The sequence below is a fragment of the Vulpes vulpes genome, chromosome 10, assembly GCF_048418805.1.
Source record: "Vulpes vulpes isolate BD-2025 chromosome 10, VulVul3, whole genome shotgun sequence".
NCBI lineage: Eukaryota > Metazoa > Chordata > Mammalia > Carnivora > Canidae > Vulpes > Vulpes vulpes.
The window spans coordinates 36,109,075-36,131,361 of NC_132789.1; the positions used below are offsets into that span (position 1 = coordinate 36,109,075).

Here is a 22,287-nt window from a genome sequence, read left to right on the forward strand (position 1 = left end):
TGACTCTCTCTCTCTCTCTCTAAAATAAATAAAACCTTTAAACAAATCTTAAAAAAAAAAAAAAAAGAATAGAAGAGGAAGAAATGGGAAGAGTAAAGAAAAAAAAAAAGACATTTATCTGGGGAAGTGTGTGAGTGAGCCACTGGGAATTCTGCACCAAGTGAAATTCTTGAATAAATTTGCTCGTATTGCTCCCCCCCTCCCCCAATATCCCTTTTATCTAAACTCAGCCAAGTATATTTTATTATTTTGAGGTTTAGGCTTTAGGGAAGAGTTCAGAACTAATAGGAGTCAATAGTGGGAGAGAGGCAAGCAGGGTTTCTCCTACCAGGAACAAACTAACCTTCCTGTGGGGCAGGCTGGCCCGGTGGGATCCAGCATTCCCGTGTGCGGGGAGGTGGGTTCTGGGGTGTGCGAGCCGCTGGGGGGGGGGAGGGCACTGACTGCGAGCAGCTCCGTTTACACTGCCGCCGGCCCTACAGCAGGTGGCGGTGTTCCTTCTCTTCCCGGCAGCTTTTGGCGTTCCCTCTTCTGTTTTTCAATCCACATGTAAAGGGCTGCCTCCCTGACACCCTTGGGAGATGCTCCAGTGGTCCTGGCATGAAGAGGAGAAGCAAATAGGCAACGTGTAGCAATTCGTGGTTTGGTGTTTGATCTGTGGAGCCCTGATCTGGTCTAGAGAACCGCCCCACTTCACGGGGAGACCCTGAGCGTCACTAATCATATTGTTTACTCACCCCCGTCTCTGCTGTACTAGACCCTATTTCGGATCCTCAGGGAGGCTTCTTGCTCCCTTTGCTCACGCCTGTCCGAGGCTTGAGAAGACTAATAAAAGCTCTCTCTAGCCAAATTTCTCTCTGATGAACGTGTTTGGGTTTTCATCAAAATGAGGTTTTCTTCCCAGCTTTATTCACGAATTAACCCAGGCTGTGATCCAGGGTCCCTCACTGACAAGCTACATAATCTGGGCATATAAACCCTCTGGGCTTCTGGTCATCATTTGTAAAATGGGATTGGTAAACTAAGGGACTTTTGAGGTTTCTCCTAGCTCTTATACTCTTGGATCCTCAAATAGTTGGCCACTGCCCTGCGTAGTGGTTGTACTGTGATACCGGAGGAGTAATTCTGGTATTTTCTTTGAGCAACTGCTTCAAAGCAATGAGAAAATAGCTTCATGCTATTATTAAATAGCATGAAAAGTCAGAGTAGATTGAGGGGAAACAGTTGATCTGTGGAGAGGGGGTACTCAGGGTCAGGTACAGCATGTCCACTACACTAGACACCACGTATGACAGATATTCTCACGTATTTCTGTGGTGCAGCAGACACTGACCACACATTCAGCCTTAAATGCTAGAACTTCCTTAGCGTGCTCATTTATTTAAAAATGAAATCAGGGTTGCGCTGTCTCCCTGGTTTAGTTGATATTTTTCTGATGATGGACATTTGTTGATTTTTAGACTCAATTCTTCTATTGGGTGAAATCTTTTTTTTTTTTTTTTAACTTATGAAAACACTAAGCCATCATTGTAAAGGACTTTCAACCCATACAGAAAGGAAGAAGTGGAAAGAGAAGTTCTCCCCCTGACGCCCTCCCTCCCCATCCTGTAGACAGAGATAAGCAGTGTTATCTTCTCGTTTATCCTTTCCGATATTTTCCATGGATTTATGCAAACATGGATATATGTATTATCACCTCTGTTTTATTTCACTGAATTTTCATGAATAATTTTATAGCACGTATTAATCCTAGAGTAGAAATATGCATGTAACACAGAGGAGAGACCTAGTGAAAAAATTATAGGGTTAGGGAGCAAGATAGTTGACAAACAGAAAACAGTTGTTAATCAAATTGTCATGATAGCAATGATTTTTTTTTATAATTTATTTATTTGAGAGAGAGGGAACACAAATAGGGAAAAGGAACAAAGGGGAGGGAGAGAGAGAATCCCAAGCAGACTCCCCGCTGAGTGCAGAGCCCAGCGCAGGGCTGGATCTCAGGACCCTGAGATCACGACATGAGCCGAAATCAAGGGTCAGATGCTTAACCGACCAAGTTACCCAGGCACCCGGATAGCAATGATTCTTAAATGATGGAGGTTCTAGGAAGAATTGACCAGGGAAGATTGTCTGTTTTAAGGAGACATTTCTAGGGGAGTGGGGTGTAGTCATGGTGGTAGACGGCCACCAGCAATTATGCTATTTCTCTCCATGCTTCCTACTAAGAGGTAGAGTCTCTTTCTCCTCCCTAGAATCTTGACAGGCTCCATTACTTGCTTTGGTCAATAGAATGTGGCAAAAATGATGCTATTCCAGTTCTGGGCCTAGACCTGGCAACTTTAGTGTTTGCTTTCTTGGATGATAAGGAAGACTGACAACAGTGCTGAAGACAAAGGCCTCATGGAGGCAGTGAGACCTAAGGAGGGAGACAGGCCCAGCCCCTCACTATTTCAGGCACTCCAGCTGGGCCCTAGCCCCATGCTTGATATCATTATGGGTCCTCCAGCCCCAGTCAAGCCACCCCAACCAACAGTACATGAAGGAAAGACAAGCTGTCATCATTGTGTTCTGTCCCTAGTGTAGAATGGCGAGTGAGAAAACAGTCGATGCTGTTGTAAGCTGCCACGTTTCGGGGGTGGTGTATTATGCATAATAAATAACGGAAATCCATGTCTGAACGTTGGGTGTTGGCTTAAAAAGAATCTAAGACACGTGGCGTTGGCTTTGGGACCAAGCATTGGGTAGAGGTTGGAGAGGTGATGAGGGAACGAACTCTCTCTCTCTCTCTTTTTTAAATTAACTAGTTATTTTTTACTTTCTATTTTTTAAAAGATTTTATTTATTCATAAAAGACACACACACACAGACACACATACACACACAGAGAGGCAGAGACACAGGCAGAGGGAGAAGCAGGCTCCACACAGGGACCCGACGTGGGACTCAATCCTTGGTCTCCAGGATCACGCCTGGGCCGAAGGTGGTGCTAAACCGCTGAGCCACCCGGGCTGCCCTACTTTCTATTTTGAAACAATTTTAGACTTACACCAAAGTTGTAAAAATGGTACAGAGTTCATGTGTGTTCTGCACCTAGCTGCCCTAATAGTAATAAATGCATTAACCACAGAGTAATGATCAACACCCAGAAATCAACATAAGCTACAGCCCTGTATGAATTCTGCCAGCGTTTCTGGTGATTCTCTTTTCCTGTTTCAGAATCCAGTCCAGGGCCCTGTGTTTGCACTTAGTTGATGTATCTCCTCCGTCTGGGAAGGACTCTCCCAGTGGAGGCTCCAGGGGTAGTGAGGAAATTGTCCTGGAGGCTGGAGAAGTGGGGCTAAGCAGCGGCAAAATGTGTGGCAGCCGCTGCGTGCAGTGAGACACGGAAGACGGAGGTTGCAGATCTGGCGAAGGCGATTTCCAAGCTGCATGTTCAGAGTATCGGTTGGCTTCCTTTAGTGATGTGTGATGGTGTTGTTACAAGAGAGACGCCTTAGAACATGCACTATTCCGTTTTCAAGTGGCACGTAGAGGAAACAGAGCCAATGAGATTCTCTGTAGTCAGCAATAGTTTCAAGGGAAGAAATGGCCTCAGGGGCCTGCCTGTCAAATGTGGCCTCAAGGTAAAAATCCAATCAAGACTCTATGTTGAAGCCTCTAAACATGTTAAGATGTTGTCTCATAGACCCTCTTGTCTAGCCGAAAGGGCTTTTAAGAAGAATCTTCAGGGGAGTCCAACAGTAGCTGCTTCAACAAGGCCCAGAAGTTTGTCTTTGGAAGAATTACAGATGTTGCTTTATGGGCATAGTTGTGGGCAAGAAGGAAACTTCACTAAGAGTCACAGAAAACCCACACAATTTTGAAGACAGCTCTATTGATGAGATCCCCACCAGCCTGGACTAGAGAAGAAAAAGACTGTTGAGAATGTAAAATAAAATGCCACCGGGCTCCCGACTTTCAATGGAAAGGACCCAGCCTGAGAGAGCTGTTCAGCCAGAGGGCAGGCAATTACTTGTTTATGGAAACGGGAGCCTTGAAGGTCATAGCCTGTACCCTGGAGCCTGGAGCCAGTAACTGTGGTTCGGGAAGCGGCTCCCAGGGAGAAGAACCAGATCCTCGAGGAGGTCTGGGTCTGCAGAGTGAGGGTGACTTTCAGAACCGCTATGGATGGTGGCTGCTTTGTGCCTTGTTTCCCCCGTCCTGAACACACGTGTCCATCGTAGTTGACTCATTCCTGTCTGGGCGCTGTATGTTGTGTGGTTCACAGGTCTCCAGAGGAAGAGGAGCAGCATCTAAAAGGCCTCAGCCACTCCTAGGGCCCAGTGTGTGTCATTAGATCCTGGATCTTAGAGCCAGTGCTGCACAGAACGATAATTTGGGGGGAGGGTGTGTGTGTGTGTGTGTGTGTGTGTGTGTGCGTGTGAAGTGTCGTGGCCAAAGGGTGGGATATGATAGAGTGTTTCCCAATAGGACTGCTGATAGTTCCTCCCATTCCAGGCGCTCCTTCCATTCGGAAGTGTGGTCTCTTTCCTGCCCCTCGGATCTGGGCTGGCCCTGTGATGGGCTTTGGCCAGGAGAATAAAATGGAGGTGACCTTCTGGGGCTTCCACACCATGGCTTTCGCAGGCCTTATTGCCTCTGCTTTCTCTTTCTTGGGATCCAGGCTGTAAAGAGGCTGGGAGCATAAAGGGGCTGGGACTGGCCCACTGAATGATGAGCGATCACATGAAGAGAGGGGGCCGACAGCCACTTCTGCTGGCCCAGCCTAAGTGTCAGATGCGGGGGTAGCATCTTGGCCATTCTGGCCTCAGTGAGCAAACTCACAGCTACGGGCCACCGTGTCTGACCCCAACTGCCATCCTGGGAAAGCAGAACTGCCCAGCTGTGCCCTTTCCAAACTGCAGAATTGTGAGCAAAGAAGCGGTCGTGGTTGTCTTAAGTTACAGAGCTTATGGTGGCTTGTCATGCAGCAAAAGATAACTGAAGCCATTACCAAACGTCAGGGTTCTTCCAACTGCCTTAACCTCCTCCCATGGGCTGTGAGGAGGCAGAAACAATGTCAGGTAAAGAAGCCAAGTTTCACGGAGACTCCGTTCCGTAAAGGCTGGACTCTGTATGCCATGGTCATGGCTCTGTGCACAGAATGAGCACATAATTAGCCCAAATATTTGTTGATTGGACAATTAAATGAAAGGATGGAGATAAAAGATGTCACATCATGAAAGAGGTAGACAAAAAAGATACTTTAAACAGTTGTCTCATTTTCGCCTTCAAACAGGTGCTCTTCATTTTCAGAAACACTGATGCCCCGGAAGCCAGAAGGATGCTGTGAAGGGCAAGATTTGTAGGAGTGAAGCACAGGGCAGCCTTGACTCCTTCTCCATGTCCATCCCGTGGCTACACAAAAGAGGGCCCCTCTGGGAAGCACCTGGCAAGTGCCCCAAGACCTACTGGCAGATACAAATTAGTACCTTTTTCTAGTGGAAGAGTTAAAAGCAGAACATGTATTCCATAGGACCATTGGAGTTAATACTAAAAGGACCCGAGTACAATGTGCAGTAGACAGTGTTAGGTTGGAAAGTAAAGCAGTCGAAGCGGATTTGTCACGTTAGGTCTCTTCCTTCACTCTCTGGCCCACATCACAATTTCTGAATGCATCTTGGACACAGCAAGCGCCTGTTCCACTCCGCGGCTCTCCCAGAATACCCCCACCCTCATTTCTCTGAGAGTGATCATTTCCTAGGGCACACCTCTCTGCCGGGCTGGGAGACCCAAGTGCCCTGTGCAACAGCTCCAGGAGGGCTGACAGATAAGAAGGGAAAAATTCTTTTTTCGGATATGGTTACTTGTAGCGCCTTCCGGAGAAGTGCCTTCTGGAGAAATGTCTTGGACTAATAAGCATCTTTATTCAAAAGAACCGTGACATTTATAATCAGGATAAATGAAATAAGGGGAAAAGCCTTGGACCCTTGGAAGGATAGGGTGGTTTAAATTCAAACCAGTAATCATTATATTTTTTTCTATTCTGTATTATTTAGGAAAACAGTGGTTAAACAGATAAAAATAGAAAAGATTGCTTAAAAATTAAAGCCATTGATTTAGATCTCTATTTGAAAGGTCAGTGTGTGGGAGACGAGGAAGGCATTATAGCAATCAGTGTTCAGCAAAAGACATTTTAGCAGCAGAACCTCCAAAAAGCACATCAACTATTTATATCACCCACATCAAGTTGGTCATTTCATTTATCAAAGAAAATAAGAAAGTTATTTTCTTTGGACATCCTTTGGGTGTAGTAACAATATAGTTTTGGAATCAGCTGTTAGAAACTATAATTAAAGCTGGTTTATCGTGTTTACTAATTATTCTGCATAGTTAGCCTCCCCGAAGCTTTATATAATTCCCCCTTTGTTACAAGCTTCTGTTTCTCCCTAGGGCGGTCTGAATCCAGACAGGTAAAGGACTGAAGTGCCTGGAAACCGATGTCTTGTAATACCTGTACGGCCAAGCAGATGTCAGCAGTTGAAGTTGAAATTTTAAATCACCTGTACGCCAGGTAGAGTCAGCTATTTAAGAGTTTTCAGCTCTACCACTTGGGTAAGGGGATCCTCTGAGTACAGGACGATGTGAAGAGAAACAAAAATCGAAAACTGAAATTTCCTTGAGGAACCTATGTGATACGGGGCGGGGGGGGGGGCGGGCGGTGTTAATTCAGTAATTCCTGATAACTACCTGCTATTACTGTCTGGCTGACCAAATGTCTGTCGACACCAGTGATCCTTTGGTTCAGTGCTGGGGAGGAGGGGGGCTCATGTTCAGAGAAGCAGGGAAACTCCTGTCCCGTTTTCCTCCCCCTGCCAGCGGGAGTGCTGTGGGCCAACCTCCCAGGCCCGCGCTTCAGTGCTGGGGGGCGCGCCCTCCCCGCCCCCCGAAGAACTCTGTGCCAGGGGAATGAAAAAGCATCCTCTCTTCTCGCCTCCAACGCGCAGCACTGGGCCCATTTCCTCCCGGGGAAGTGGGTTTCAGAGCATCGCAGACTCCTCCCCAGGTAGGGCAGGCTCCCGGGGAGGGGCAGGGGAGGGCGTACTAATAGCAGGGACCCCGGGACGGGATCAGCAACCTGAGAAACACAGGTGCGAAGTTTTACCTTCGGCAGCCGACCTCCCTTCCTTTAACCTGCTCTTCATCTCCCATCCCCCACCAGGTAGCGGCATTTGCTACCCGGTGGAGCACAGCTCAGCTCCTGAACCATGCACTCCGGTGGAGCAGCTAGAGAGCAGGGAGTCCTGGTTTAGTTGTGAAACAAGGCAGTCTCTGGCTCACCCTAGGCTGTGCACACGGGGCTTTCATTTCTGGAAACCAGACGGAGCCCTTCTCCTACTCTTTCCAGACCCCCCCCCCCCCCGCTTCCCTTTTGTACGTGTGGCCTCTCCCTCCCGCACGCTGACCAGGGCCCGCACACACGGCCTCCGACCAACACCGACTGCCCGGATCCCGCAGGTTGCGAACTCCTGCGGCGCTCCCCTGAGAGCCAAGTGTCAAGGAGCCGGGGCCACCCGAGGAACGCTGTGAATGCCCCGGGCGTGGCGAGCAGTCGCGGGCTCGGGGGCGGCCCCGGCCTCCAGCAAGCCGTCGTGGGGCTCCGGCTCCTGGGCTGCCTGCGAGCACGGTGCGCCGGGGACAGCCGCTCCGGACGGCCACCGCGTCCTGGCGGACCTCCCCGGGCGGCTCGTGCTTCCCTGCCCTTCACTCGCAGGTCGCTCCATCCTCGCAGCCTACCCAGGCACAGCGCGGCCGGCGCCTCAGCCCCGCTCCTCTGGGCTCCACCGGCCCGCTAGGTGGTGCTTCCCGAGCAGGGCAACGGGCGCGCCCCCCCTCGGCCGGCGTGGAGGGGGCCGGCGTGGATGGGAGCGGCCGGTGCTCAGGCGCCGAGCGCACGGCGCAGCGGCGGGGCCCGCGCGGCCCCCGAGGCCCTCGAGGCCAGGCCCGCCCGCCCGGGCCGTCGCGCACTTGGCAGGTGTGTGGCGCCGCCCGGCCGGGGCCGAGCCCTCCGAGCAGCGGGGCCAGCGGGGCCCGCAGCGGGGCGCATCCGACAGTCCCCGGGCCCGGGCGCAGCCGCCGCAGGGCAGCGCAGCCGCCGCAGGGCGAAGCCGCCCCGGCTCTGCGGCCACCGGCCCCGGCTGTCCGGCCGCCCGGGAAGCACGCGAGCGCGCCGGGGCCGCGGGGGGCACGTGCGAGAACGCGGGGGCTTGTGTAACCGGCTCCCCCGGCGCCGCGCCCGCCCTCCCGCCGCTCGCCGGCCGCCCCCGACCCTCCTCGGGGACTGGGAATTTGGAAAGTTCCCCAACTAGGGGCACACGTGACCGCCGCTGAAAGTAGTCCCGGCCGCGGCCCGCGGAGCCCTCCGCCGCCCCTTGAAGCCTCTCGGCCCCGCCCACCCGCCGGGCTGCGCTCCCTCCCGGCCCGGACTCCTGGCTCGGGCCCGGGGCGCAGCCCGACGCGCGGAGCGCCGACGCCGGCCCGCGGCGATCCAGCCGGCCGGGTTTTCGCGGCGGCCCGCGGGAGGCGGGGCCAGGCGGGCCCGGAGCCCGGAGCCCGGAGCCCGGAGCCCGGCCCGGCGCGGAGCGGGGAGCAGGCGCCCCGAGGGGAGGGGACGCCCGCTGTCGGGGGCGAGGCTGGGGCGGCGCGGTGGCTCCCGTCCCCGGGGTCCTGGGCCCGCGGCGGCGGGGGGTGGGGTGGGGCGGCGGGAGCGAGCCGGGGGCGGGGACACGCGCGGAGACACAATGGGGGGTGTTCCTCGGGATCACGCCGACACGCGGGGAACGGACACGCGGGGGGACACAATGAAGGGTTCCTCGTGCTCACGCCGACGCGGGGAGCGGGCACGGGGGGACAGGCACGCGGGGACAGGCACGCGGGGGGATACCGACACGCGGGGAACGGACACGCGGGGGGATACAATGGTGTTCCTCGTGCTCACGCCGATACGCGGGGGCGAACACGCAGCGAACGGACACGCGGGGGGCACAATGTGGGTTTTCCTTGTGCTCACACCAACGCGGGAGGGACGGGGGGAGGACACGCGTGGGGACACAATGGGGGTGCTCCTCGTGGTCACACCGACACGCGGGGAGCAGGCACGGGGGGAATGGACACGCGAGGGACATAGTGGGGGTGTTCCTCGTGCTCAGACACACGGGGAACAGACGCGGGGGCACCGACACGCGGGGAGCGGACACGCGGGGGCACACGGGGCGGACCCAGGGCGCTGCGGGCGGGAGAGGGGCGCCCCGGGTCCGCTGGCCCCGCCTGCGCCCCCCCTGCGCCCCCCGGTGCGCGGCGACCTCCGACTCGGGTCCGCGACGCCCCCGCCCGCCGCTGCAGGAGCGGCCGCGGCAAGTGCAGCTCCGGGGGCCGCTCGCACTGGGCATGCTCGGCGGTCGCCCCCCCGCCCCTCCCCGGCCCCCTCCCCGGCCTCGCCCCTCGCCCCCCGCCCCCCGCCTCCCCTCGGGCTCCCGGGCGCCGGGCTCGCGGCGGCGGCGGCGGCGGCGGCGGCGGGGGCGGGGGCGGCGGCGGGGGCGGGGGCGGCGGTGATGTGGCGGGACTCTTTGTGCGCCGCGGCAGGATACGCGGCGGGGCGGGCGTGCGCGCTGCTCGGCGGCCTCGTCTCGGAAGCTGCAGCCATGATGGAAGTTTGAGAGTTGCGCCGCGGAGAGGCGAGGCCGCGCTCAGGGAGGGAGATGAGAGACGGCGGCGGCCGCGGCCCAGAGCCCCTCTCAGCGCCCGTGAGCAGCCGCGGGGGCAGCGCCCTCGGGGAGCCGGCCGGCCGGCGGCGGCGGCAGCGGCGGGCGGCCCGCCCTCGGCCTCGGCCTCGCGCTCGCGCCCGCCCTCCCGCCCGCGCCCGCGCCCGCGCCCGCGCCCGCCCGCGCCCCCGCCCCCGCCCTCGCGCCCGCCCGCGCGCCCCCGCGCCCGCCCGCGCGCGCCCGCGCCCCCGCCCGCGCCCCCGCGCCCGCGTCTAGCCGTGCTCCCGTCGCTCGGCGCCCCGCGCGGGGGACCGTGGAAGCCGCGGGCCCGGCCGGGCGGCGGCGGCTCCGGGGAGGGGGCCGCGGCCGCCGGCGCCCCGCTGCCCCCCCCGCTCCCGCCCGCACCACGGCGGCGGCGGCGGCGGCGCGCGCAGGGCCCCGGGCCGCCCGAGAGCCTGCCCCCCGCCGCCGCCCGGCCGCCCGGCCCCCCGGCGCCGCCCCGGCCCGCGGCCGCCAGCCCGCCTGAGCGCGCGCAGGCCCCGCCGCCGACGCCCGCCCCGGCCGCGCGAGGGCCGCCCGCCGCCAGGCCCGGGGCCGCCTGCAGCCTGCGGAGGAGGCCGCGCCGCCCGCCGCTCCTGCCGTCTCTCTCCTCCTTCCTCTCCAGCCACCGGCTCCCAGACATGACAGCCATCATCAAGGAGATCGTCAGCAGAAACAAAAGGCGCTACCAGGAGGATGGGTTCGACTTGGACTTGACCTGTATCCCTTTCCGCGCGGCCGCGGGCGCCCCGGGACCCCGGACCGCGGACCCCGGCCCCGACCCCGGCCCCGGCCTCGGCCGCCCCGGCCCGGCCCGGCCCGGCCCGGCCTCCGACCTCGGCCCCGGCCCCTCCGCCCCGGCCGCGGCTGTCGGGCAGCGGCGGGTCCCGGCCCTGCGCGCGCCCGCCCCTCCGAAGGGCCATTGTCCGCTCCCGCAGGACACGGCGCCCCGTCGGCGGACCCGGAGCCGGGAACCCGGGCTGCCCAACGCGCGGAGGGGACGCGGCGCCCGGACTCCGAGGTCGAGCACATTTCGGTCAGATCTTGGCTCTAGGCCCCTAGATCGACGGCATAGATTAGATTAAAATGAAAATTAGCGTTGCACGTATGCAGATTGCATCAGAATCTCGCAGTGATTTAGTTTCCTGGGTTGGTTGCAGGGATAGACTCTTTTTTTTTTTTTTTTAAATTTGTAATGGGAGTTGTGAGCTGATTTGCATAACTTTGGAAGCAGAATCGTTTTCAGCACACGGGGCGTTCGTTGGAGGGCACAAAGAGTAGGTTCGTATGTGTTCAAGCCGAGTTGAATTACAACCTGGAACTGCCTCTCCCAAGTTGTGTAGTTTGCGATCAACAGTGTCACAGGTAACAGACGTTCTCAGCCGCTCTTGCTGCTCGGTCTTTCTGAAATTTGCCTCCCCCCCTCCCCCCTTCCTTGATGGGGTGATCCAGGACAGGGCATGAGATTTTGCAGCTCAGCCGCATTTTTTGTTCAGTGGTCTTGTCTCACGTAGCAGAGTGGGGATTGACTGCTGCTTGATTCCGGAGGAGCGTGTTGTGTGGGTTCTGGGGTATTATGTGCAGCAAATCGTGATTGCAGACATGAAGCTTCAGTTCTTCCTTGAAATACAAGTGTCACTGCGACTCCAGAACTGGTGCTCACCTCATCCAGCTTTCAGGACTCCCGACACCTCCTGATGTCCGTTAATTGTACTCGGGCTCGGGTGTAAGGTCAGGTGTAATTTACCAGCTAATCACCAGCAACGCAGGCAAGAGCTGATCACTCCAGCTTCGCATGCTGTAGGTATGTTAGCTGTTTTTCCACACAGTGTCTTAAATTTACTGACTTAGGTTGTTGAATGACACAGAAACCCAAGAATTTTTAACAGGAGTATCGTTTCGGTTGCCTAAAAGTTAGGCCTTTGTACCTGAAAAGATAGCGGTTATTGAAAGGCATTGATCTTGGCAGTTTCAGGTATAATGAACTGGTTTTGATCAAGAGTTGGGGCAGAGAGCCCTCCTTTTTTTTTTTTTTTTTCCAGAATGGAAAGTATCACAGACGTTCAGCGTTCCTGCTTAGGCCAGTGTCTTAAGGCATGAAAACAGAATTGACTTGTGGGTCTGAGATGCCCGCAGCATCTTATTAACAAGGCCTCTATTAAGGCCAGAAGTTTGGTGATGTGAATTATAACAGTGGACGGTATTTAGTTCAAACGTGATTGCATCTGTTGTTATTGGAGGATTCTTAATAAAGATCATTTTTAGCGAACACCAGTAAACATTTTGCCTAAAGGTGGAGTGGCGCTGAAGGATCCATATGTCCTGCTAAACACTGTGGGGAGGATTTGGTTTTTGAAGAAAATGCTTTACATCTGAAGAGGTTTTTTTTTTTTTTTATTCCCTTTGGATTACATGGCAGCACATAAACGTGCACAGCTAATTCTGCCCAAGTGTCTGTTTTGAGATGAAGGTAAAAGTCACCGAAGAAGGAGCTTTCTAGCACACAAAACGTAAGTTTTCTGTTAATTAAAAAATTATGTATTAGAAGAATATTTAGAAGTTTTGGAGTCTGCATTGATTGCAACACTGGTCAGGCTGAACTTGACCCGCTTGCCTAGAAGGTCACCAGTTGCCGGAAAACTTCTGATTTGTAATTTATTTCAAAAGCAATCTAGCGTTAGTGTGAACTGATAGCCGTCTGGGTGTATAGGAACAAACTGATTACACGTTTCTTTGACTTTTTAGGAAAAATCCCCGAGCAAAAACCAATGTCTGTGGATGCTGTTTGGTAGATTGCTTTTATCATTCAGAGTAGGTTTATTTTTACGTTACCCGTTTGCTCTAAAATAGGGCTTTAAGATTCAGATCGTTCTGCGGGCTTCTTACACAGGAGTCCTGAGCTGGTTGGCCAGCTCGCCTTTGACTTCACAGGTGTGTGCCTCCATACCTGAAATTTACGTGACTTAAAGACTGTTACTAGAATGGTACTTTAGTTAGGGTGTGCATAGAAAGCAGTGTCAGACGCTGCGTCAAATGACTAATAACACTTGATTTCTAGAGTTGTGGTTTTATTGAGCCAAATATTGGTATGAAAAAAAAATCATTTAGGAAAAAGTCAGTGAAGGGCTCTTTTTTTTTTTGTTAGTTGGACTTTCAATAATTTTGATTACACCAGTGCACTTTGGTTTGCTTGGTTTCGCTTTAGTGTTCTCTGTGTATTGTGGGGGGAAATTAAGGTGGCCATTGAGGACTTTGGCAGGTTGTAGTGTCTGTTTCAGCAGCTAGCCTGTGAGAAGTTACGTTCCCTTATGAGAGTAGTGATTGGAGCATTTCTATCTGATAAGAAAGATGAAGAACGTAGTGATTTCTCAGAGGAAAACTGAAGACGATTATTTGCAAAATTGAGTTGTCCTAAAAATAATTTGTTAACATCTGACTGTTAGTCTGGAAAATGGTGGTGACCATGAGACTGTAAAAAAAAATTTAGTGTCTTTAGATTTCATGGGAACTTTAGGCTCTGTTTGTGTGTATTTTTACATCTTGATAAGTTTGCGTCTTTTCAAATATTAACCATAGGGAGTATTTTTAACTTGTAGAGGGTAACAGTGACTATGGAAGTTAACTATATTATCTTTTAAGATCAGTGATTACTGAAGTGACTGTATTGTGAGGTGTTTTTTTGTTTTGTTTTTTTAAGATTCTATTCACAGTTTTTATTTTACACTGTATTGTATCTGCTAAGTTGTATTTCTTTTCCGAGCAACATGACTGGGCATCCTGATCGCTGTGTAACAGTTTACAAACTTCATTTTCATAAAGATTGTTCAAGAATAGAGCGCATCTAAAAGAATAATTTACAGTTTATATGACTTTGTATAAGGAAAAAGGAATTTTATTGCTGTCCATTGTAAAAGTTTGCACAGGAGTACAACCATCAGTACAGATTTACATTGCTTATCATACACTTAATGAATAATAGATGAATAAGCGTCATAAAATATGGTGAGGTATAACCACCGTAGTTTTACATTTATTTTTAGAGAGTATAGAAAAAGATGCATTGGTGTTCCTTACCTTTTAGAATTTTACTTTAACACGAGAAAGGCGGCTATCGATATTTTAGTTTTTATGTGGGACAGTGTATCTGCTTTTTCCTAATAACCACTGAAATAAAAATACACAAACTTCTTAATGTTCGAGATTTCCTTGGTTTTTAGAAGTAAAATCTCTAATTCTTATTTTCACATGTTCTCATTTTGAGAGTTGCCCCATTTGCTGTTTATTTGTGTGGTGATAGCTTAGTACTTTTTAATATATCTTAAGCCACTTAAGTAATCATTTCAGTGACTTTTAATGAAGGAATATTTATTATGGGAAAATCAGTGCACAAAGTTTCAACATTAATTCACTCTCAGTAAACATTGTACTGTAAAGTTTTGACCTCAGCCTTTTTAGTAAGACAGATGTGTAGGAAATGTTTTTATACTACAATAATGTATGTGAAATGGAATTTGTAAAGAGAGATTCAGAAGTGTGCATGCATATGATAGTTTCTCACTTCCTTGGAATGTTTGGGCTTGGTCATGGTACAAGGAAGCATTTAGCTTCCAGAAGCTATGTTATTAATTATCATGTAAAACATTTCTTTGATATCATTTTTTTTTTCCCCTTTAGAGACCATGAGTTCTTAAGTTCTATTTCTATCTTGTAGAGACCTCACTCTTACCTTTTTTCTCCCTCTCTGTTTTTGTTAGGTAAACTTTGATTTTAAGTGAGGTCAGCATTGGAGATTTCTTTTGGTGACCTGAATTCTTTGAGAAAATGTGTTAGAATTTGTTCTAAGGATGGAGAGACTTAAGACATTTGTATCAACGTCTGAGATAGGGGTCAGTAATGATTTCAGTAAATATTCAGTTTTACAGTGGCTTTCTGACTGGTAGCTTTGAAATGAATGCATTTGCTATCAGAGCTGTCAATAATGTTGAGGTTAGACTGCATAACCTTAAGTTCGTAAGGATTTGCTGAGCAAACTGATATCCTTAATTGTTTTATAAAGGCCACTTACTGCCACATGCATTCTTTGCTGGGTGGTCTGTCAATATGATTGCTTTTCTAAGCACTGGATATCTGCACCCACTAATGGACAATAGTTTCCTTTGTCAGGAAAGGTAAAGTTAGCATATTGGATTTGACTCTTCACCTAGCCTCTAAGTTTTTGAAATTTTTTTCACTGGTTACAGAAAAGGTATTAGCAATCTGGTTCTTTACAAGTTAATTTGCGCTGGAATAAAGGCTGTTGGGAAACGTAATAATATAAGAAGAACAAACATCACTTAGGCGTGAATTAGTTTTAGAGGGGATATTTCAGTTCAGTATAGTTAGGGCATATTCTCTTTATTTGCAGCAGTTTGCATTTAACAGGCAGGTGGACGTCTTCAGGGTGTCAGGGTATACACTTGGTTGTACTGAGAATACTGAGTAGTGGATATGTGTGGCTACATCCGACAGCACACAGTGTGCACGTGGTGTGGAAAGGAAGACTGTTGATGTATCATATTTTAGGTGGTTATGCACTTTGATGGTCATCAATAGTCATCACTTCAGATATGGACAGTGGATCTGCCATAAGTGTTTGAATATTCTGTGTAGATGTGTAAGTAGGTACAAAGTTAGCAAGCTCGTAATATTTCTAAAAAATGAGGCTACCTTGGTTGATACTGTTTTATCATTTTCACATTAGGTTACATTTATTTTAAATTACATTAAAATATTGACCATTAATTTTATCTACACATTGTGTGTACATTGTTTCATTTTAGATGTTAGGGTGGTAGTGTAGGTCCTGGAGCCAGCCAGACTGGCCTGTGTTGGAACCCTGGCTCTCCCGCTTAGCAGCTGGGTGACTTTGGGTAGGTTGCTTAGCCTTTCTCAAACTGTTTCATCTGTAAAATTTGTCTTAAAGAATAAAGGAGATAATATGAGTAATTCACTTAGCATACTACCTGCCACATTGTAAATACTTACATGGTAACAGCTGCTCTTAAGAATTATAATTTCAGGGATCCCTGGGTGGCACAGCGGTTTGGCGCCTGCCTTTGGCCCAGGGCGCGATCCTGGAGACCCGGGATCGAATCCCACGTCGGGTTCCCGGTGCATGGGGCCTGCTTCTCTCTCTGCCTGTGTCTCTGCCCCTCTCTCTCTCTGTGTGACTATCATAAATAAAAAAAAAGAAAAAAAAAGAATTATAATTTCAGATTACCCATATAGGAGAAATTATTTGTATTTTCATACATGAGAGCAGTGATTGTAACTGAATTTCCTCAGTTTTGGACATGTTAGAATTTTCACTGGGCCAAATTTCGAGTATTTTTTGAAATATGGGTATTCCTTTAGGAGTTCTAAGTCGTAGGTGTCTGTGACTTGATTGTTTCATCACAATGGAATATAAAGGTCTGTTCATTCATACTGTTGACCAGAGGCAAGTTAATCATGCTAATCAAAAAGTGTTTGCTTTGAGATACTGAGGTAAGATGAAAACTTACTGTTATTATTGCGTAATGAAGTAGACGTTTTAAAATAAATTTGTTATGAATTTTTTTTTTTTTTTAGTGTCAGAGATAGGTCAACTTGTATATTTTATTCACAAAGTAATCTTCTCAAAAAAACTTTTAATGTAGAATACAGAAGTAATGTACACAGTTTACCCATAAAGGCGTGTGAGCATTTCTTTTTAAGTTCATTTTTGGTTGGGAGAGGCATGCAACTTTGAGTGCTAAGTTAGATTTATTACAGCACAGTTTATACTTAATGTAATCCAACAATGCATTCGTATAATTTAGGAATTTTAATTTCGTGTTAAACCTTTGTATTCATCACATTTTCACATTTGATCAAGAGTATCAATATAATATTAGGCCTTGGAAACGGGAAGAAAACTAAGGGGCCTTTTTTCTTCTTCATTGATTCTTGCCAGGGGAGGAAGGATGGAAGAAGCTTGAGACCTACCTGCTAAAGGCCATTTTGTGTGCATAGGGATGGTTCTTTTTTTTTTTTTTTTTTCCTTTGCTGGTCTCCCAGTACTATCAGTAGTAAAGCATTTGCTTTCCAATGAGGTTTTTTTGCTTATTTGTTTTGCGTTGCAGAATGAATGGTGCTCTGTCTCATTATCTATGACTATTTGATGATGTGATTTTTATATATTATGTATCGTATAAATTAGCTGTATCTTTGGTCTAAGTCTTGATAGTAGAATTGGACATTTTGACATCTTATAGGACAGTTGAGTTGTCTGAAACTCTTGTGCCACGTGCCATCTGTGTTTTGCTTTATGTCACTACCCAAAACTTAGAGTTGATCTAATATTATTAAGACTCTTTAGGATAGTTTCGAATTTTATTTCCTTTGATTTTTGTAGATTTTCAGGCTAAAATACCAGGTTTTGTTCTTTACTATTAATTGCAAGGATTTGCATTCTGCCAATTTTATATGTTTGATACTTTTGACCTTTAAAAAAGAATGTCTAAAGGTGTTAGGAAGTGCATTGTGATTTGAATCACATATTCCTTAAATCACATGTATTCTTGAAGTGATTTATAATATAGCATACGTTTCCAAAGTTGCAAACAACTCTGCTTTAAAATGTATGCGTTTTGCATATTATAGTCATTCTGAACTGATTGGAGATTAAAAGAATCAAAAACTATTTTCTACTTTTAGAATGAAGTTTGGGGGATGTTACTAAGCTTGATTTTTAGGTGTTTAATTTTAAAATGTGTATTTATGAATTACTTTACTCTGAGTCTGCTTGAGCTTTTCCTTTTTTTTTTCTCTCATAATGTGAAAACAGGGTTTTGCCAGGCTTTATTTGGCCAATGTAAAATTTATTTAACATTCTCAATGATTCGTGAAATACGAAGTAAGAGAAAAATGAGGACTTGAATCAGAAGGAGTTTTTTTTTTTTTCCTGTTTAATTAATGTAGTAGAATTAGCTGGCATATATCCTAACAGTGTCTTATCTTTGTTTAGTGTTTTTTTTTTTTTTAATTCATAAAGTTTTTGCTTAATCTTTAGCTCATTTGGTTTTGCAAAGAAGAAAAAAGCCTGGCAAGTATTACCATCTTTTATTATTATTATTATTTTTTTTGTAGTATAGGAATCCTAGTTCCAGTAAGAATCAGTAGTTTGTTAAGGGCTAGTAGACATTGAGTCCAAAGAAGGATGTAGAGATTTTAGGCTCTTGGTGCAGTATTTTCCCCCATTATATCAGTAGCTCTCAAATTTGAGAGGGTGTCAGAATAACCTGGAGGGCTTGTAAAACTGTAGATTACTTGTCCCACCCTGAGAATTTGTGATTCATTAGGTCTGGGCTGGAGCCTGAGAATTTGTATTTTTAAGAAGTTCCCAAGCGATGCTGATGGCCGGGGGAATCACACTTGGGGGAATCACACTTCGTGAACCATTGTGTTATGGTATCTTCAATCAAACAAATCCTTAATGTGTTATTTTCTTTAGGTTGATAGAATTTATACATGCATTATCTCATTTGATCTGTAAATCCTAAATAGCTCAACCTGGCAAATATTATTCTGATTATGTAGATGAGACAGTAAGTTTAGAAAAGCAGCATGATGTGGTAGATAGAGCATGGACTTGGGAGTCAGTTAGCTAAAGTCTAGCTTAACTCCTTGCTCGGCCACTTATCAGTTGTGTAATAAAAGATATGTTGCTTAACGTTAGCGAATCCTGTTTTCCACATCTCTGTCATGGTGGTAAAGATCCTCGTAGGTAGTTTTTAGGTTTGTTAGAAGTATAGGTGAGGTGTTTTCAGAATATTGGTTGCCAACTGGGAGTGACCTCCTCCCACCTTGTTTGGGCCTTTGGCAGTGTCTGGAGACATCTTTTGGTGGTCACAGCTGGGAGATGGATATGGGAAGGATGCTCTTGGCCTCTGGTTGGTAGAGCCTAGGGATACTGCTATATAGCCCTACTACCGTGTAGAGTATAGTCCCTCTCACAACAAAGAATTATCTGGCCCAAATTACCAGTAATGTGAGGTTGAGAAATTCTGCTTTAAAGGTATAAAGTATCTGGTAGGTAGTAAGAGAAGTATAATATTTGATAAAAGTCATTACCTTTGCCCTTAGGCAAGGTCCTTTTAAGAAGGTCAATTTGCTAATGCATGATGGAGTGAGGCTTTTAACATCTAGGTTTTCTCACTGCTGCTAGGCGAATATTCTTTAAAATGGGAACTTTGTCCACAAAGGGTATCACTGGTAACCAAAAAGGCTTATTTGAAGAAGGCTCATGTGTTATTTGGCTGGTAGTGAAAGTGTTGCTTTGAACTTCTTTTTTTTTTTTGCTTTGAACTTCTTTTAGAAAAGGCTGAAGATGTTTTCAATAAACTTGTAAGTGTAACGCACCGTACGATTTATTTAAGAGGTATGTAGAACTGCTCTAATAGGATGGATAGGCTTTATTTAAAAAAAACAAAACAAAACAAAAAACTTCTTTTTTTTTCATTTTTATGTTGCCAATAGTTTTTAAAGTAATCTTTAGCTAGTTTCCTTTAATTATGTAGTTGTTGAGCTGTTAAGAGATGCTTTGCCCCCCATGTACTTGTTTTTTTGTTGTTTAATGCATTTTTTTTTTGTCTGACACTTTATTCTAAAGCTGCTTTTATTACAGTCAGGTATGGTGTAGTTATATGTGTTGATATAAAATGACAAATTTCTGACAAGCTATACAAACTTCTCATGTCGTTCCAGATAAAGAAATTAGGACTGACTCTAAGGTTCTCTGATGCATGTGTTACATTCTTTTCTACATCCTAACTTCACTGTGTCAACCTGTTGAATCGAAAGGCTTTAATTATCTAATTTAAAAACTTGTATTAATGTGACGTTTTTAGAAAAAATTAGGATGGAGCTTTAGATTAGTTCAGAGATGAGAAAATGACAGGGGAACAGCTTTGTGGATTCTGAATTTTTTTTGTTTTGTTTTGTTTTTAGGGCAGACAAATGTAATTACAAAAGTGTTCTAGGTGTAGATTGCTGTGATTTTCTTTTTTTTTTTTCTATTTGCTTGATTTTATAATTTGCTTTGCCTCTCACTTTGCACAAGCAGAGTAAAATGTCAGGCCTGTTTTAAAAATTCTTAAGAAATGTAAGTTTTGACTGAGTGTTGTGATTTCTTTTGGAAATTGCAGGAGATATCCAGAGATACTGATAAATATTTTAAAACCAGGACTGCTAATTATATGATAGCTTCAAATTTGTTAAGAAAAACAGATGGCATTTATTGCTGTAATTTAATTGAGTAAGGCTTATGGTATTTATTTCAGTATATGAATAATAAACTTCATTTGCTTGCTATACTTTAGAAGAAAATGTGTCTTATAAAAATAAAACTGAGGAGAATTTTCAAAAAGTGCCTATTGCCCTACTTCTCCGAAACTTCATGTTTCTGTACTGGCTTCTAGTTTTGTTTGTATGCATCTACTTTAAAATGTAGTTCATCGTTGTGGATTTAAAAGGTGTTTGGATTTTTAAACAGTTTCCAGAGCCCCTCATAGCTGCCTTAATTATTTTAAATGGTGAAGTTGTCAGAAATATTTGTTTTCCTGTTGTTACACATTAGACTTTTTTCCAGTATTTGGCTAATAATTTTTTCTGTTATATTCTGATTTTTCTTTAGAGTGGATTTAAGATGACCTAAATATTAGGAAAGATTTTCATGATTTTGATTCACAGAATCATAATCTGTTACGCACAAAGCTGAAATGTTGGACTCCTGAAACTTTTTTCCCCTTAGTTATTTCTAGGAAAGCTATTCCATATTTAAAATCTAAGCGTATTTTATTTATTTAAGACAAAATAAAACTTACCTTTTCCTATTGTAGGAATATTGTATTGAAATTAAAGTGGATATACAAGTAATTTTTGAATAAACCACCACATCATTTTATACCAAAGTCAGTACAACTCTGTCACTTTCCTGTCTTTAATCAGAAAGGGTATGGCTTGTCATGATGATACTGTTTCCTGGAGCATATTTTGAATGATACAGTTTATATTTGCATAAGTTGCCTCAGTAATTGGTGATATTTATTGATGAAATGTTTGCTGTGCACTTGTAATCAAAACTTGGCATTTGTTAGTGTCAGATTTTAAAGTGCCCAGATATTAAAATAGGGAGATACTTTAACCTTATTAGCTAAATGATTTTTCTTAACAAATGTATTAATTCATGTACTTATAACAAAAATATTGAGGAAGAAACAAATTCTTTTTTTTTTCTTCTCTTTTTTTTAAACAAAATTAGTTGCTAGAGTAACAATTTTCTAAGTGAGATAACATTGTTTCAATACTAAAACATAAGGAAATTTTTATCTAGGTGTGGTATATACCTTTTTGGTGCTAATGAAAACTAATGATAAAAATACTTTGTGAATGTATGCATGTATGTTTTTTGAAAACTGAAGAAGCAATCTGACATCTGGATAGTTTTCATGGACTACTTGTAGGAAATTTATGTAAAATAAATATACCAGTACATCGAGAAAGTATGATGTAGTTTTGAATATCTAGTTTCTATTCACTGTAATTAGGATTATAGGTAATACTGTAAAATACACTAAGGTGCTGGATATTAAGGCTATTTGGAATCTTTTTAATACTGAAAAGGTCACACAGATTGTGATTACTGTGTAGTGTCCAAGAACTAAGGCTTGCCATCTGTTACTCAGATATAGGAAAAAGTTAAGATAATCTAGTGATATAAGTGGTTTTGACATTTCTGTGTTTTGGAATCATCTATTAATTACAGTCTTTAAAGACTAATATCAGATTTTAAGCTTTTGCAAAAACAAAACTTAGTGGTTATGCCAGTGTTTATATTTTTCTACTAAAAATGCAAAGATAGGGTTGAGAACTAAAGCTTATGTAATGGAATCCTGGCTTTTAGTCATTTAGTTTTACAAGATTATTTGGATATTTAAGTGGAAACATCATGTTTTTTTTTTTTTTTTATTTTCTTATTTATTTATGATAGTCACAGAGAGATAGAGAGAGGCAGAGACACAGGCAGAGGGAGAAGCAGGCTCCATGCACCGGGAGCCCGACGTGGGATTCGATCCCGGGTCTCCAGGATCGCGCCCTGGGCCAAAGGCAGGCGCTAAACCGCTGCGCCACCCAGGGATCCCGAAACATCATGTTTCAACTTGAGCTATCATATGAGATTTTGGTATGTTTTAAACTCTAATTTTCCTAGCAGTTGATACATAAGAATTCATTATTACAGAACTTCATCAGGGAACTGATTTAATATGTATCCCTTAAACGTTTGCTTTAAATATTTTTCAGGCCCTCTGCTTTCTTGTATAACTCAGTTCTTATCTTTCTGCTAGAAAATGAGTTTCCCCATTTAAAATTTTGCTTTTTCATTTTGAGCCACTATGTAAGTTGTTTTTGTGACATAATTCCTTTTCACGAACCCCTGAAAGGGTCTTGC

At 46.3% G+C, this 22,287-nt stretch overlaps 1 protein-coding gene across 4 annotated transcripts in view; it reads left to right on the plus strand.

Annotated features, from left to right (window-relative positions):
- The first annotated feature begins 10,272 nt into the window (after nt 1–10,272).
- The window catches only part of PTEN (phosphatase and tensin homolog), an 88,551-nt gene continuing 76,536 nt past the window's right edge, over nt 10,273–22,287 (plus strand). For 3 of the 4 annotated variants that reach the window (XM_026014797.2, XM_072723581.1, XM_026014799.2), the window contains exon 1: nt 10,273–10,499. In XM_026014797.2, the coding sequence (XP_025870582.1) occupies nt 10,421–10,499 (79 nt within the window). In that variant the 5' untranslated portion in view covers nt 10,273–10,420. Of the gene's footprint in view, nt 10,500–11,371; nt 11,584–12,198; nt 12,290–22,287 lie in introns of those variants that run through there. The other variant, XM_072723583.1, reaches the window with a different exon arrangement.